Here is a 13,005-nt window from a genome sequence, read left to right as displayed (position 1 = left end):
TAAGAGTTGACATTAACAGCACATAAACTGTCTCTTTTTAAGGAAACTACATGTGAATCTGACTTATTAGAATAAAAGACCCTCATATACCTATGCTTCTGCACTGACAACAAGTTTTTGATATCAAATTTCAGCTTCTAAAAGAAGAATTTAAAGGATAAAATCTGATTTAAAAAAAAAAAAAAAGCAGACTCCCTTTCTTTGCAGTAATGTGCCCACAAAATAAAACTGCACTGAAGTTCACACATGATACGGGTCATCTGTCTATAGCAAGTGAACAACACTAAGCAAAATCCAATGACTGCTCTTATACACACAGGTAAGCTCCTTAGGCTACAAGTCTAGGACAGTACTGAAACTCTCCCCTTCCTGGCCTTTCATGAAGTCTGTTGCAGAGGGTCTATCTGTATATCTACGGACCTTTTCTACAGATCTTCCATTGATAAATAATTCCGAGCAGCTGTTAAAATTTCTCCCCTACCTTCTTTTTTTCATCACAAAAGTGAAAAGATAACACATTTTAACAAAAGAGAGTTTAACATAGTACGTTATTAGAGGCACTACTTGTTCTATAGATATCCTCTATAATTAAAATTTTAAGAGGCACTTACTGCTACACCAGCATGGTAACTTGTTCCACAAGCAATAAGAATCAAACGCCGACATCTCTGGATCTCCTTAATGTGATCTTTCAAACCACCCAAATTCACTGAAATAAAAGTTTGTGTACATAATTATTTAGCAAAGAACCATGTGAATCGCATTTTATGAGTATCCACTGCCAATATAAGAAAGAATACTGCTGTTTTAAAGAATTTCTGTTCCTCTTAGAAAGCACAGTTCTCTGTAATTTTGAAAAGTAAATTAAATAAGTCACAACTTATCTAGCCCCTCCAAACTTGTAACTGACCTTACTTAATTCTCTACATGCCCACACAATCACAATATTTAATACACTCTACCTTAGTTAGTCATTTTTACATTCTTCTCTTTAAAAGTTATCTTAAAGGCAAAAGTAGAGGGACACAGAAAACAGATCAGTAGATGCTGAAGGCTGGAGCTAGAAGATGGGGTGGCAACAACAGGGCACAAGGAATTTTTTGGAGTGATGGAACTGTTTTACATATTGACTTTGTAGGAGGTTATGATTATGACTATGTTGTAGAGGTTTGTCAAACCTAAGAGTTATACACTAGGAATGGGTGAATTTTATTATATCTAATTATGTCTCAATAAACCTGTCTGGGAAAAGCACCATCTCAGTTATGTTTATTTCCCTTCTGGTTCCCAGAAAAGTGTTCTGTACACAACATAAACCCACTCTCCTCTCAGCCTTTGCCATCCCTATTCCCCTAATGCTTCAGCCAAAATGCTTGATTGTTCCTATCCCTCCACCTTTATCTTCAAACCAAGCATCTCTCCCTGGATGACAGCAACCTTCTCCAGTTCTCTCTTCTGTCCCCCAACTCCTGGAGTCTGCTCTCCATACGCTGCCCGAAGGATCTTTTAGATCCTTTGAAAACATAAAGACCCTCCAATGAAGTCTGTCCTCTTTTTCTTTTTCAGTTTCTATAGCTATTTACATGTTGTTCTCCATGTGTCTTGTCCAGAAATCCTTCCACACAGGCTAGTTTTCTATTTGTGAGAAATTCCCATTCAACATCCATTCAACTAGTCAACTAAAATTCCCTAACCACCCACCAAGTGAATATAGTGGTCAAGACACTGAGAGGCTACCCAAGTTCTAGACTCAAACAGTTCCACAACTGGCTAAGGAGAAAGGCAGGTACATCCTTGTGGACCTCATCCTGTTTCTCTCTCTGAACCATCCTCAGTCTGTCTACTCTGCCCCTGCTCTCTTCATCTCCCCACCTTCTTTTTCTTTTTTATTTTTTTTGAGATGGAGTCTTGCTGTGTCGCCCAGGCTGGAATGCAGTGTGGCACAATCTTGGCTCACTGTAACCTCCGCCTCCCAAGTTCAAGCAATTCTCCAGCTTCAGCCTCCTTAGTAGCTGGTATTACAGGTGTGAGCCACCATGCCCAGCTAATTTTTTGAATTTCTGGTAGAAAGAGGTTTCACCATGTTAGTTAAGCTGGTCTCGAACTCCTGATCTCAAGTGATCCACCTGCTTCGGCCTCCCAAAGTGCTGGGATTACAGGCATGAGTCACCATGCCCGACCAGGTCACCTTCTTTCTTATCTTAGTTAGTTATACTATAAAACCAAGGTACGTGTTTTACTTTTTATCTTTTGAATAATTATATGTTCTCCTTTTTGAATTTCAATAATAAAAGAAGCTATGTTTCTCTATTTTAAAAAATTAGCAAGTAGAAAACAAAACCAAACAAAATAAAAAGTGTTACCAACTTCCCAAATAATTTAGAATCAAATCCAAACTCCTTACTTTGGCCTTCAAGTCCCATATGATCTCTCTCATGCTTACTGTGACCTAATATCCTAGCATGTGCCCTCTCACTCAGGCCACACCAGCCAGACTGGCCTTCTTGCTGTTCCTGCACTAGACCAAGCCTGTTTGCGTACCTCTGCCTACAGTGTTTCCCACAGACCTCAGCATTAATTACAAATGTTTGAAAAGAAAGGAAACAACAGTAAAAGGCTGGCTTGGGGTCAACAGTAAAAGGCTGGACCAGGGTCACGCAAAGGCAAAGACTCAATATAAAAGCAAAAAAAAAAAAAAAAAAAAAAGACCTGTATTGCAATGCAGATGATGACGAAGAATGACATGGATGTGTGAGATGGTGAGATTAGCTGGCCATGGTGTTTCCTTAAAATTAGTCCTAGAAATTTCTGGTGGCTGAGGAGAGTTGGAACAGTTCTGAAAGGAGTTGGCCAAAGCTCTGAATTTGATGCTTTTGAGAAAAGCCTGATCCCTTTTGAGATGAGGTAGGCCATCACTACAGGCAAAAGCAAGAATGCCTGATGGACAGGGGAGGGGATAGAGAACACTTAGAACAATGAACATACATGGGGACTACTTGCGTTCAACAAATGACTAACAATGTGACCTCTGGCAAACTGACAGCCTCAATCTTCATCTTAATAACAAAAAGACGACAACTATCCTGTTTTATTACAGAACTTTTGTGCACATAATACAGATATAAGTACTCTTTCTTTCTTTTTTTTTTTTGAGACAGGTTTTTCAACAAGGATGCAGTGCAGTGGTAGAGTCAGAACTGACTGCAGCCTCAATCTACAGGGCTCAAGCATCCTCCCACTTCAGATTCCTGAGAAGCCAGTGCTACAGGCACCCACTACCACACCAGCTCATTTTTAAAAAATTTTTTAGTAAAAATGAAGATCTCCCTAGATTGCCCAGGCTAGTCTAGAACTCCTGAGCTCAAGTGATCCTCCTGCTTTGGATTCCCAAAGCGCTGGGATTAACAGGCATGGGCCGCTGCACCCAGCCAAAAGTACTTTTTAAAAAAACCATGTTCCCAAAATTTGTCTCATTTTCTTCCCTTATAAAACAAATCTTTTTCCTGACCTCATTTCCATAAATACCACTAAAGAATTTACTGCTACTCTCCCAGCTCTTCCAGCTCAACCATCTTCAACAACCCTCTTCTGTCTACAGAGGCAGACATAATTCCTAGTTTATACTGCTTCTGTTTCTCTCCTGGTCCCCTCCTCCCTCCCCTATGGCTGTACCTCAGCCAGGACAACATCCTATCTGACAACCATATCTCAGCCTCTCATTCTTGTGGTGCACACTGAAGATTGGCAGCCAGTTCACCTCAGTAAAAACAGTTAGCTTACCCCCTGGCTTCTTAGTCTTCAATAGCTCTGCAATTTCTATAAAAGGAGGTACCTCCCACTCCACTCTCACATTAGAATGCATTCAAAGCCCTCTATAGCAAGCAGTTCCTCTCAGCTTCTTTTCTAGACATTTCTTTTTACTCCTCTTCAAGCACTAGATCTGGCAGACAATCGAGACTACATTTATTCAATAAGCAACTTTCTAAAGGTCTCACTATCTAGCTAATACTAATTCCACTAGCTAATGCTCTTCTAGCCAACTGAAATGCTCCCATCTGATCTTCATCTATGTAAATCTTCAAAATCCTTCAAAACCCAAACCTGCCTACTTCATTAAGCCTTTCCTGATCCTAAAGCCCCTTCCCACAGATTCACTGCCTACTTGCTCTAAATTCAGCATTAAAACAGTTCAACATTAAAAGGTGTTTCTAATGTTATTTATCATATTTTACCTTTCTTTATTTTTATTTTTATTTATTTATTTATTTATTTTGAGACAGAGTCTTGCTCTTTTGCCCAGGCTAGAGTGCAGCAATGCAATCCCGGCTCATGGCAGCCTCAACCTCCCGGGTTCCAGCAATTCTCCTGCCTCAGCCTCCTGAGTAGCTGAGATCACAGGTGGCACTATCATACCCAGCTAATTTTTGGATTTTTTGTTTTGACAAGTAAACACTTATTTTTGTGCCTTCCTATGTGTATTTCAAGTCTTTTTCAAAACAAGGCCCCAGGAATCTCCAGATTCAATTATGTCCCTGGGCTTGGTCGACTGCTGCAAGTCTTAGAGAGCCTTGTACAAATGCTAGAGTTACTCATTTACCAACATTAAGCCCCAGAATAGAAGATGCAACAAAGTAGGACTCCTTCCTCCATGGAATGCACCGATTTCAGATGAGGCGGCAGCCAACGTAGAAAACGCTGGAATTTTTCCTTGGAGCTGAACTGTGATGAGAGGTGCTTGCCATAAACATAAGCTACTGCCTTTTCCTTTTCCTTTTTTTTGGCGGGAGGGACAGAGTTTTGCTCTTGTTGCCCAGGCTAGAGTGCAATGGTGCGATCTCAGCTTACCGCAACCTCTACCTCCCGGGTTCAAGCAATTTTCCTGCCTCAGCCTCCTGAGTAGCTGGAATTACAGGTATGCCTCAGCCTCCTGAGTAGCTGGAATTACAGGCTGGAAATATAAAATCTCTACTAAATTTTTGTATTTTTAGTAGAGATGGGTTTTTGCCATGTTGGCCAGGCTGGTCTCAAAATCCTGGCCTCAAGTGATCAGCCCATCTTGGCCTCCCAAACCTGACTACAGGTGATCCACCAACTTTGGCCTCCCAAAGTACTTGGACTACAGGCGTGAGACACCGCGCCCAGCCAGCTACTGACTTTTCTTTGACCCTTCCTTTCCAGTTTTTGAAGATAAAGCAGGAAATAATCTCTCTGAAGATACTTGATAAAAATTCCCGAAAAACAAAAAACACATGCTTCTACTTCATTAATAAAAATTTACCGCAGTTTGGCACCTGGGTCTAGTTCAGCTGGCAGATAAGCTGATTGATGCATTCACCCCAATAGCCAAGTGTGCGCATCTCCTTGAGGAAGCTCACTCTATTTCTGGTAGCATAACTGGGCACTGAGAGGTGGACAGTGTGCAAGAACCATGAGATCTCCTCGAAATGCTGCTTTGGGAAGGCAATTTCATGAATGAGGTTTTCCAAGCAAATGACACCAAACTTCCCCAGGTGCTCTTCAATCGCTGTGTTGTCGGTCAGAGAGATGGTCTTATCCTTGACATTGGCTTGTCCACGTTTCAAAATGAGTTCCCGGACAGACTTCAGATGTGGAAATCCCTAGGTCACATCAGGTTCCACTACATGCAGCATTTTTAGGTTCTGAAGGGTGACTTTTACAAAGGCATCACTAAAAATTTTCTTTAGGCAAAGGCTTGCAATGGTTCTCTGTACCAGTAAATTCATGCCATCAATCCTTTCGATGCATATAATAAAGGCCAAGGAATGTTTATCTGGCAATTCCAAGGCATGAGGTTTCACTTCTAGTAGCCTGAGATGCACCTTATCATGTTTCTGACACCAGGAATCATGTAGGAATTATTCCAATTACTTAACGCTGATCTATTTTACTTTGCTCCGCTCCTTCTTTGCCAAAAGTGCCAGGTTTGCCTGGGTGGCTTTGAGGGCTTGATAAGTATTCCTCTTTTTCAGGAGATTTTCTGGAATCAAAGGGATTTTTCTTTTTTTTTTTTTTTTTCCCATTTATTTATTTTATTGCATTTTAGGTTTTGGGGTACATGTGAAGAACATGCAAAATTGTTGCATAGGTACACACGTGGCAGTGTGATTTGCTGCCTTCCTCCCCATCACCTACATCTGGCATTTCTCCCCCTGCTATCCCTCCCCAGCTCCCCACCCCCCACCGTCCCTCCCCAATTTCCCCCCAACTGACCCCAGTGTGTAGTGCTCCCCTCCCTGTGTCCATGTGCTCTCATCGTTCAACACCCGCCTATGAGTGAGAACATGCGGTGTTTGATCTTCTGCTCCTCTGTCAGTTTGCTGAGAATGATGGTTTCCAGGTTCATCCATGTCCCCACAAAGGACCCAAGCTCATCATTTTTGATGGCTGCATAATATTCCATGGTGTATACGTGCCACATTTTCCCTATCCAGTCTATCGTCGATGGGCATTTGGGTTGGTTCCAGGTCCTTGCTATTGTAAACACTGCTGCAATGAACATTCGTGTACACGTGTCCTTATAGTAGAACGATTTGTAATCCTTTGGATATATACCCAGTAATGGGATTGCTGGGTCAAATGGAATTTCTATTTCTATGTCCTTGAGGAATCGCCACACTGTCTTCCACAAGGGTTGAACTAATATACACTCCCACCAACAGTGCAAAAGTGTTCCTACTTCTCCACATCCTCTCCAGCATCTGCTGTCTCCAGATTTTTTAATGTTCGCCATTCTTACCGGCGTGAGATGGTATCTCAATGTAGTTTTGATTTGCATTTCTCTTATGACCAGTGATGATGAGCATTTTTTCATATGTTTGTTGGCCTCACGTATGTCTTCTTTTGTAAAGTGTCTGTTCATATCCTTTGCCCACTTTTGAATGGGCTTGTTAGTTTTTTTCTTGTAAATCTGCTTTAGTTCTTTGTAAATTTTGGATATGAGCCCTTTGTCAGATGGGTAAACTGCAAAAATTTTTTCCCAATCTGTTGGTTGCCGATTCACTCTAATGATTGTTTCTTTTGCTGTGCAGAAGCTGTGGAGTTTGATTAGGTCCCATTTGTCTATTTTGGCTTTTGTTGTCAATGCTTTTGGTGTTTTGGTCATGAAGTCCTTGCCTACACCTACGTCCTGAATGGTATTGCCTAGATTTTCCTCTAGGGTTTTTATGGTGTTAGGTCTTATGTTTAAGTCTTTAATCCATCTGGAGTTAATTTTAGTGTAAGGTGTCAGGAAGGGATCCAGTTTCTGCTTTCTGCACATGGCTAGCCAGCTTTCCCAACACCATTTATTGAACAGGGAATCCTTTCCCCATTGCTTGTTTTTGTCTGGTTTGTCAAAGATCAGATGGTTGTAGATATGTTGTGTTGCCTCCGAGACCTCTGTTCTGTTCCATTGGTCTATATCTCTGTTTTGGTACCAGTACCATGCTGTTTTGATTACTGTAGCCTTGTAGTATAGTTTGAATTCCGGTAGTGTGATGCCCCCCGCTTTGTTCTTTTTGCTTAGAATTGACTTGGCTATGCGGGCTCTCTTTTGGTTCCATATGAAGTTTAAGGTGGTTTTTTCCAGTTCTGCGAAGAAGGTCATTGGTAGCTTGATGGGGATAGCATTGAATCTGTAAATTACTTTGGGCAGTATGGCCATTTTCACGATATTGATTCTTCCTAACCATGAACATGGAATGTTTCTCCATCTGTTTGTGTCCTCTCTTATTTCGTTGAGCAGTGGCTTGTAGTTCTCCTTGAAGAGGTCCTTTACATTCCTTGTTAGTTGTATTCCTAGGTATTTTATTCTCTTTGTGGCAATTGTGAATGGAAGTTTGTTCTTGATTTGGCTCTCTTTAAGTCTGGTATTGGTGTATAGGAATGCATGTGATTTTTGCACATTGATTTTGTATCCTGAGACTTTGCTGAACTTGCTTATCAGTTTCAGGAGGTTTGGGGCTGAGATGATGGGGTCTTCTAGATATACAATCATGTCGTCTGCAAATAAAGACAATTTGACTTCCTCCTTTCCTATTTGAATGCCCTTTACTTCTTTTTCTTGCCTGATTGCTCTGGCTAGAACTTCTAATACTATATTGAATAGCAGTGGTGAGAGTGGGCATCCTTGTCTGGTGCCACATTTCAAGGGGAATGCTTCCAGTTTTTGCCCATTCAGTATGATATTGGCTGTTGGTTTGTCATAAATAGCTTTTATTATTTTGAGATATGTTCCATCGATACCTAGCTTATTGAGTGTTTTTAGCATAAAGGGCTGTTGAATTTTGTCAAAGGCCTTCTCTGCATCAATTGAGATAATCATGTGGTTTTTGTCTTTGGTTCTGTTTATGTGGTGAATTACGTTTATAGACTTGCATATGTTGAACCAGCCTTGCATCCCCGGGATGAAGCCTACTTGATCATGGTGGATAAGCTTTTTGATGTGCTGTTGCAATCGGCTTGTCAGTATTTTATTGAAGATTTTTGCATCTATGTTCATCATGGATATTGGCCTGTAGTTTTCTTTTCTTGTTGAGTCTCTGTCGGGTTTTGGAATCAGGATGATGTTGGTGTCATAAAATGATTTGGGAAGAATTCCCTCTTTTTGTATTGTTTGGAATAGTTTCAGAAGAAATGGTACCAGCTCCTCTTTGTATGTCTGGTAGAATTCAGCTGTGAACCCATCTGGACCTGGGCTTTTTTTGGGTGGTAAGCTCTTAATTGCTGCCTCAACTTCAGACCTTGTTATGGGTCTGTTCAGGGTTTCGGCTTCTTCCTGGTTTAGGCTTGGGAGGAGGCAAGTGTCCAGGAATTTATCCATTTCTTCCAGGTTTATTAGTTTGTGTGCATAGAGTTGTTTGTAATAATCTCTGATGATGGTTTGAATTTCTGTGGAATCTGTGGTGATATCCCCTTTATCGTTTTTTATTGCATCAATTTGGTTATTCTCTCTTTTCTTTTTTATTAATCTGGCTAGTGGTCTATTTTGTTGATCTTTTCAAAAAACCAGCTCCTGGATTTATTGATTTTTTGAAGGGTTTTTTGTGTCTCTATCTCCTTCAGTTCTGCTCTGATCTTAGCTATTTCTTGTCTTCTGCTAGACTTTGAGTTTTTTAGATCTTGCTCCTCTAACTCTTTCAGTTTTGACGATAGGGTGTCAATTTTTGATCTCTCCTTGCTTCTCATGTGGGCACTTATTGCTATATATTTTCCTCTAGAGACTGCTTTAAATGTGTCCCAGAGATTCTGGTATGTTGTGTCTTCATTCTCGTAGGTTTTGAAGAACATCTTTATTTCTGCCTTCATTTCATTGTTTATCCAGTCAACATTCAAGAGCAAGTTGTTCAGTTTCCATGAAGCTGTGCGGTTCTGAATTAGTTTTTGAATTCTGAGTTCTAACTTGATTGCACTGTGGTCTGAGAGACTGTTTGTTACGATTTCCATTCTTTTACATTTGCTGAGGAGTGATTTACTCCCAATTATGTGGTCAATTTTAGAGTAGGTGTGATGTGGTGCTGAGAAGAATGTATATTCTGTGGCTTTGGGGTGGAGAGTTCTGTAAATGTCTATTAGGTTTGCTTGGTCCAGGTCTGAGTTCAAGTCCTGGATATCCTTGTTAATTTTCTGTCTGGTTGATCTGTCTAATGTTGACAATGGGGTGTTAAAGTCTCCCACTATTATTGTGTGGGAGTCTAAGTCTCTTTGTAAGTCATTAAGAACTTGCCTTATGTATCTGGGTGCTCCTGTATTGGGTGCATATATATTTAGGATCGTTAGCTCTTCTTGTTGCATTGATCCTTTTACCATTATGTAATGTCCCTCTTTGTCTCTTATGATCTTTGTTGCTTTAAAGTCTAATTTATCAGAGATGAGAATTGCAACTCCTGCTTTTTTTTGCTCTCCATTTGCTTGGTAAATCTTCCTCCATCCCTTTATTTTGAGCCTTTGTGTATCCTTGCATGTGAGATGGGTTTCCTGGATACAGCACACTGATGGGTTTTGGCTTTTTATCCAATTTGCCAGTCTGTGTCTTTTGATTGGGGCATTTAGTCCATTTACATTTAGGGTTAATATTGTTATGTGTGAATTTGATACTGCCATTTTGGTGCTAGCTGGCTGTTTTGCCCTTTAGTTGAGCTGGTACTTATTGTTCCTTTATATGTGTAGAGCCTCTTTCAGGAGTTCTTGTAGAGCTGGCCTGGTGGTGACGAAATCTCTGAGTACTTGCATGTTCCCAAAGGATTTTATTTTTCCTTCACTTATGAAGCTTAGTTTGGCTGGATAGGAGATTCTGGGTTGAAAGTTCTTTTCTTTAAGGATGTTGAATATTGGCCCCCATTCTCTTCTGGCTTGTAGGGTTTCTGCTGAGAGATCTGCTGTGAGTCTGATGGGCTTCCCTTTATGGGTAACCCGACCTTTCTCTCTGGCTGCCCTTAGTATTTTCTCCTTCATTTCGACCCTGGTGAATCTGACGATTATGTGCCTTGGGGTTGCTCTTCTTGACGAATATCAAAGGGATTTTTCTTTGCTCTTGCTCCACTATCTTTCTAGTGCCTGTTTTTTTTTTTTGAGACAGCATTTCGCTCGTCACCTAGGCTGGAGTGCAATGGCACAATATCGGCTCACCACAACCTCCGCCTCCTGAGTTCAAGCGATTCTCCTGCCTCAGCCTCCCAAGTATCTGGGACTACAGGCATGTACCACCACATCTGGCTAATTTTTATATTTTCAGTAGAGATGGGCTTTCGCCATGTTGGTCAAGCTGGTCTTAAACTCCTGACCTCAGGTGATCCAACCACCTCCACCTCCCAAAGTGCTGGGATTACAGGCATGAGCCACTGCACCTGGCCCAAATTTTGTATTTTTAGTAGAGATGAGTTTTGCCGTGTTAGTCAGGGTGATCTCAAACTCCTGGCCTCAAGTGATCTGCCCACCTCAGCCTCCCAAAGTGCTAGAATTACAGGCATAAACCACCACACCTGGCCTAAATAGTTAATTATATATTCATCCCCTCCTCTCCTAGATCATAACAGCCTCAAGAACAAGGCTTTATTAGAGATAGCTTCCCAAACATAGTTCCTAACACATCCAGCGTGGTGCACTGTACATAATAGACATCCAATTGATTAATTCAGCCTTCAACAAATCTCTCCTACTAAGAGTCTAACACTACTCAGAGAAAAAAAAGATATGAAACAGCATTTATTCCTAAAGATAATTCCCTATCAATTAGCAGGATATGACATGAAGAAGACACTAAATATTGTACATACAACACACAGATTCAGGAACAAAAGATTTTGCACACCACTTATTATTTCTCAAAAACTAATTCCTAACATGGAGACACTTAGCCCAAAGCTTATTTGTTAAACTGTTCATTAAACTGGTCATGATGAGAGAGCAGTATTCTGAAAACATGATTTAGCAATAATTTTAGGGACATCTTATGAGCACATAATGTCAATCTCAAACTCATCTCGCAAACAGGAGTGCATAAACATTCCTGTGACACAGTCTAGAGAGAATTTCCAGAAATAAGACTAGTGTTGTACTCTTACCTCTACCCTAAAAATGCAGGAGGGTACAGGCTATCCAAAAGACATCAAGCAAATACCTGAAAGACCTCTGGGGAAGTTTACGCTTTTACTCATGCATGCACCAAGAAAGGAAACCTAGGCTAGGCAGATATGTGTAAGCTGCCCAGCAACGAGGCCAGGTCTGATTCTTCTTAGAATTCACAGTACCTAGGACACTCCTTGGTACACAATGGGTGACCAATACATAAAATTTACCATTTTAACTATTTTTAAATGTACAATTCAACGACATTAAGCACATTCACATTATTGTGCGACCATCACTACTATCCATCTCTGTAACTTCTTCATCATCCCACAACTGAAACTCTGTACTCTTTACACAATAACTCCCCATTTCCCCTCTCCACAGCCCCTGGTAACCATTAATCTACTTTCTGTTTCTGTGAATCTGACTACTCTAGATCTTATATAGGTAGAATCATACACTAAACAACTTTTTTCAAGATGGCTGGGCTCTACTGATGGCTGGCAGTTATAGTTGTTCTACAAGTCTATTAAGGGCAATGAACTTTCAGGTTGTTAATGGCACCTCCTATAAGAGACACTGAAATAACAAAATAATTCATATGTAATTACCAGTATAGTCATCAAAGTTGACTCTTCCTCTCATTGTGTTCACGACAGACTCTGGCTGCTCAAATATTTCCTTCTGCATAAATGAACTGAAGTTGCCTACAGTAATAGAAATTATATAATTAAAACAAAAACAAAGAATAAGAAAGAATTTGTACACAACTAAAAGTCTCTCTCCTTTAATATAATCTTGGTAAATTAAATATAATAAAAGGTCATGCAATAGAGAAAAGCATTTATATATGACTATATGACTGCCTAAAAGATTGGGTGAACATATTTTACTCCTATGTGGGAAAAAAATAAGAACAGAGTAAAAGTCACTTTTAATTAACTTCATACTTGAAATGTGCAGTTAAAACAAGAGAATGAGACAAGCATTTGTTTTGTTGTTTTTTTTTTTTTTTTTTTTTTTTTGGCCGGAGTTCTACTCTGTCATCCAGGCTAGAGTGCAATGGTACGATCTTGGCTCACTACAACCTCCACCTCCTGGGTTCAAGGGATTCTCCAGCCTCAGCCTCCTGAGTAGCTGGGACTACAGGCATGTGCCACCATGCCCAGCTAATTTTTTGTATTTTTAGTAGAGACAGGGTTTTGCCATATTGGTCAGGGTGGTCTCGAACTCCTGACCTCATTATCCACCTGCCTCAGCCTCCCAAAGGGCTGGGATTTACAGGCGTGACCCACCACCCCCAGCCAAATGAGACAAGCTTTAAGTTCTAGAGTGCAACTTACATTCAAATTGTAGTTCTATCCTTTACTATCTAATCTATAAAATAAGAGAGCAGTTACTTCACACTGTGGATTAATAAAGCAGAGAATTTGACAT

The 13,005-nt window shown here is 40.5% G+C and overlaps 1 protein-coding gene across 2 annotated transcripts in view; it reads right to left on the bottom strand.

Annotated features, from left to right (window-relative positions):
* The window catches only part of GFPT1 (glutamine--fructose-6-phosphate transaminase 1), a 70,542-nt gene that overhangs the window by 16,128 nt on the left and 41,409 nt on the right, over positions 1–13,005 (bottom strand). For both annotated transcript variants that reach the window (XM_032291878.1, XM_032291879.1), the window contains 2 exons: positions 12,180–12,275; positions 612–709 (listed from right to left, as the gene is read on the bottom strand). In XM_032291878.1, the coding sequence (XP_032147769.1) occupies positions 612–709; positions 12,180–12,275 (194 nt within the window). The remainder of the gene's footprint in view (positions 1–611; positions 710–12,179; positions 12,276–13,005) is intronic.

The sequence above is a fragment of the Sapajus apella genome, unplaced genomic scaffold (assembly GCF_009761245.1).
Source record: "Sapajus apella isolate SASKATOON/1434 unplaced genomic scaffold, GSC_monkey_1.0 scaffold26, whole genome shotgun sequence".
Taxonomy (NCBI): Eukaryota; Metazoa; Chordata; class Mammalia; order Primates; family Cebidae; genus Sapajus; species Sapajus apella.
This window is presented reverse-complemented; position numbering and strand designations above follow the sequence as displayed.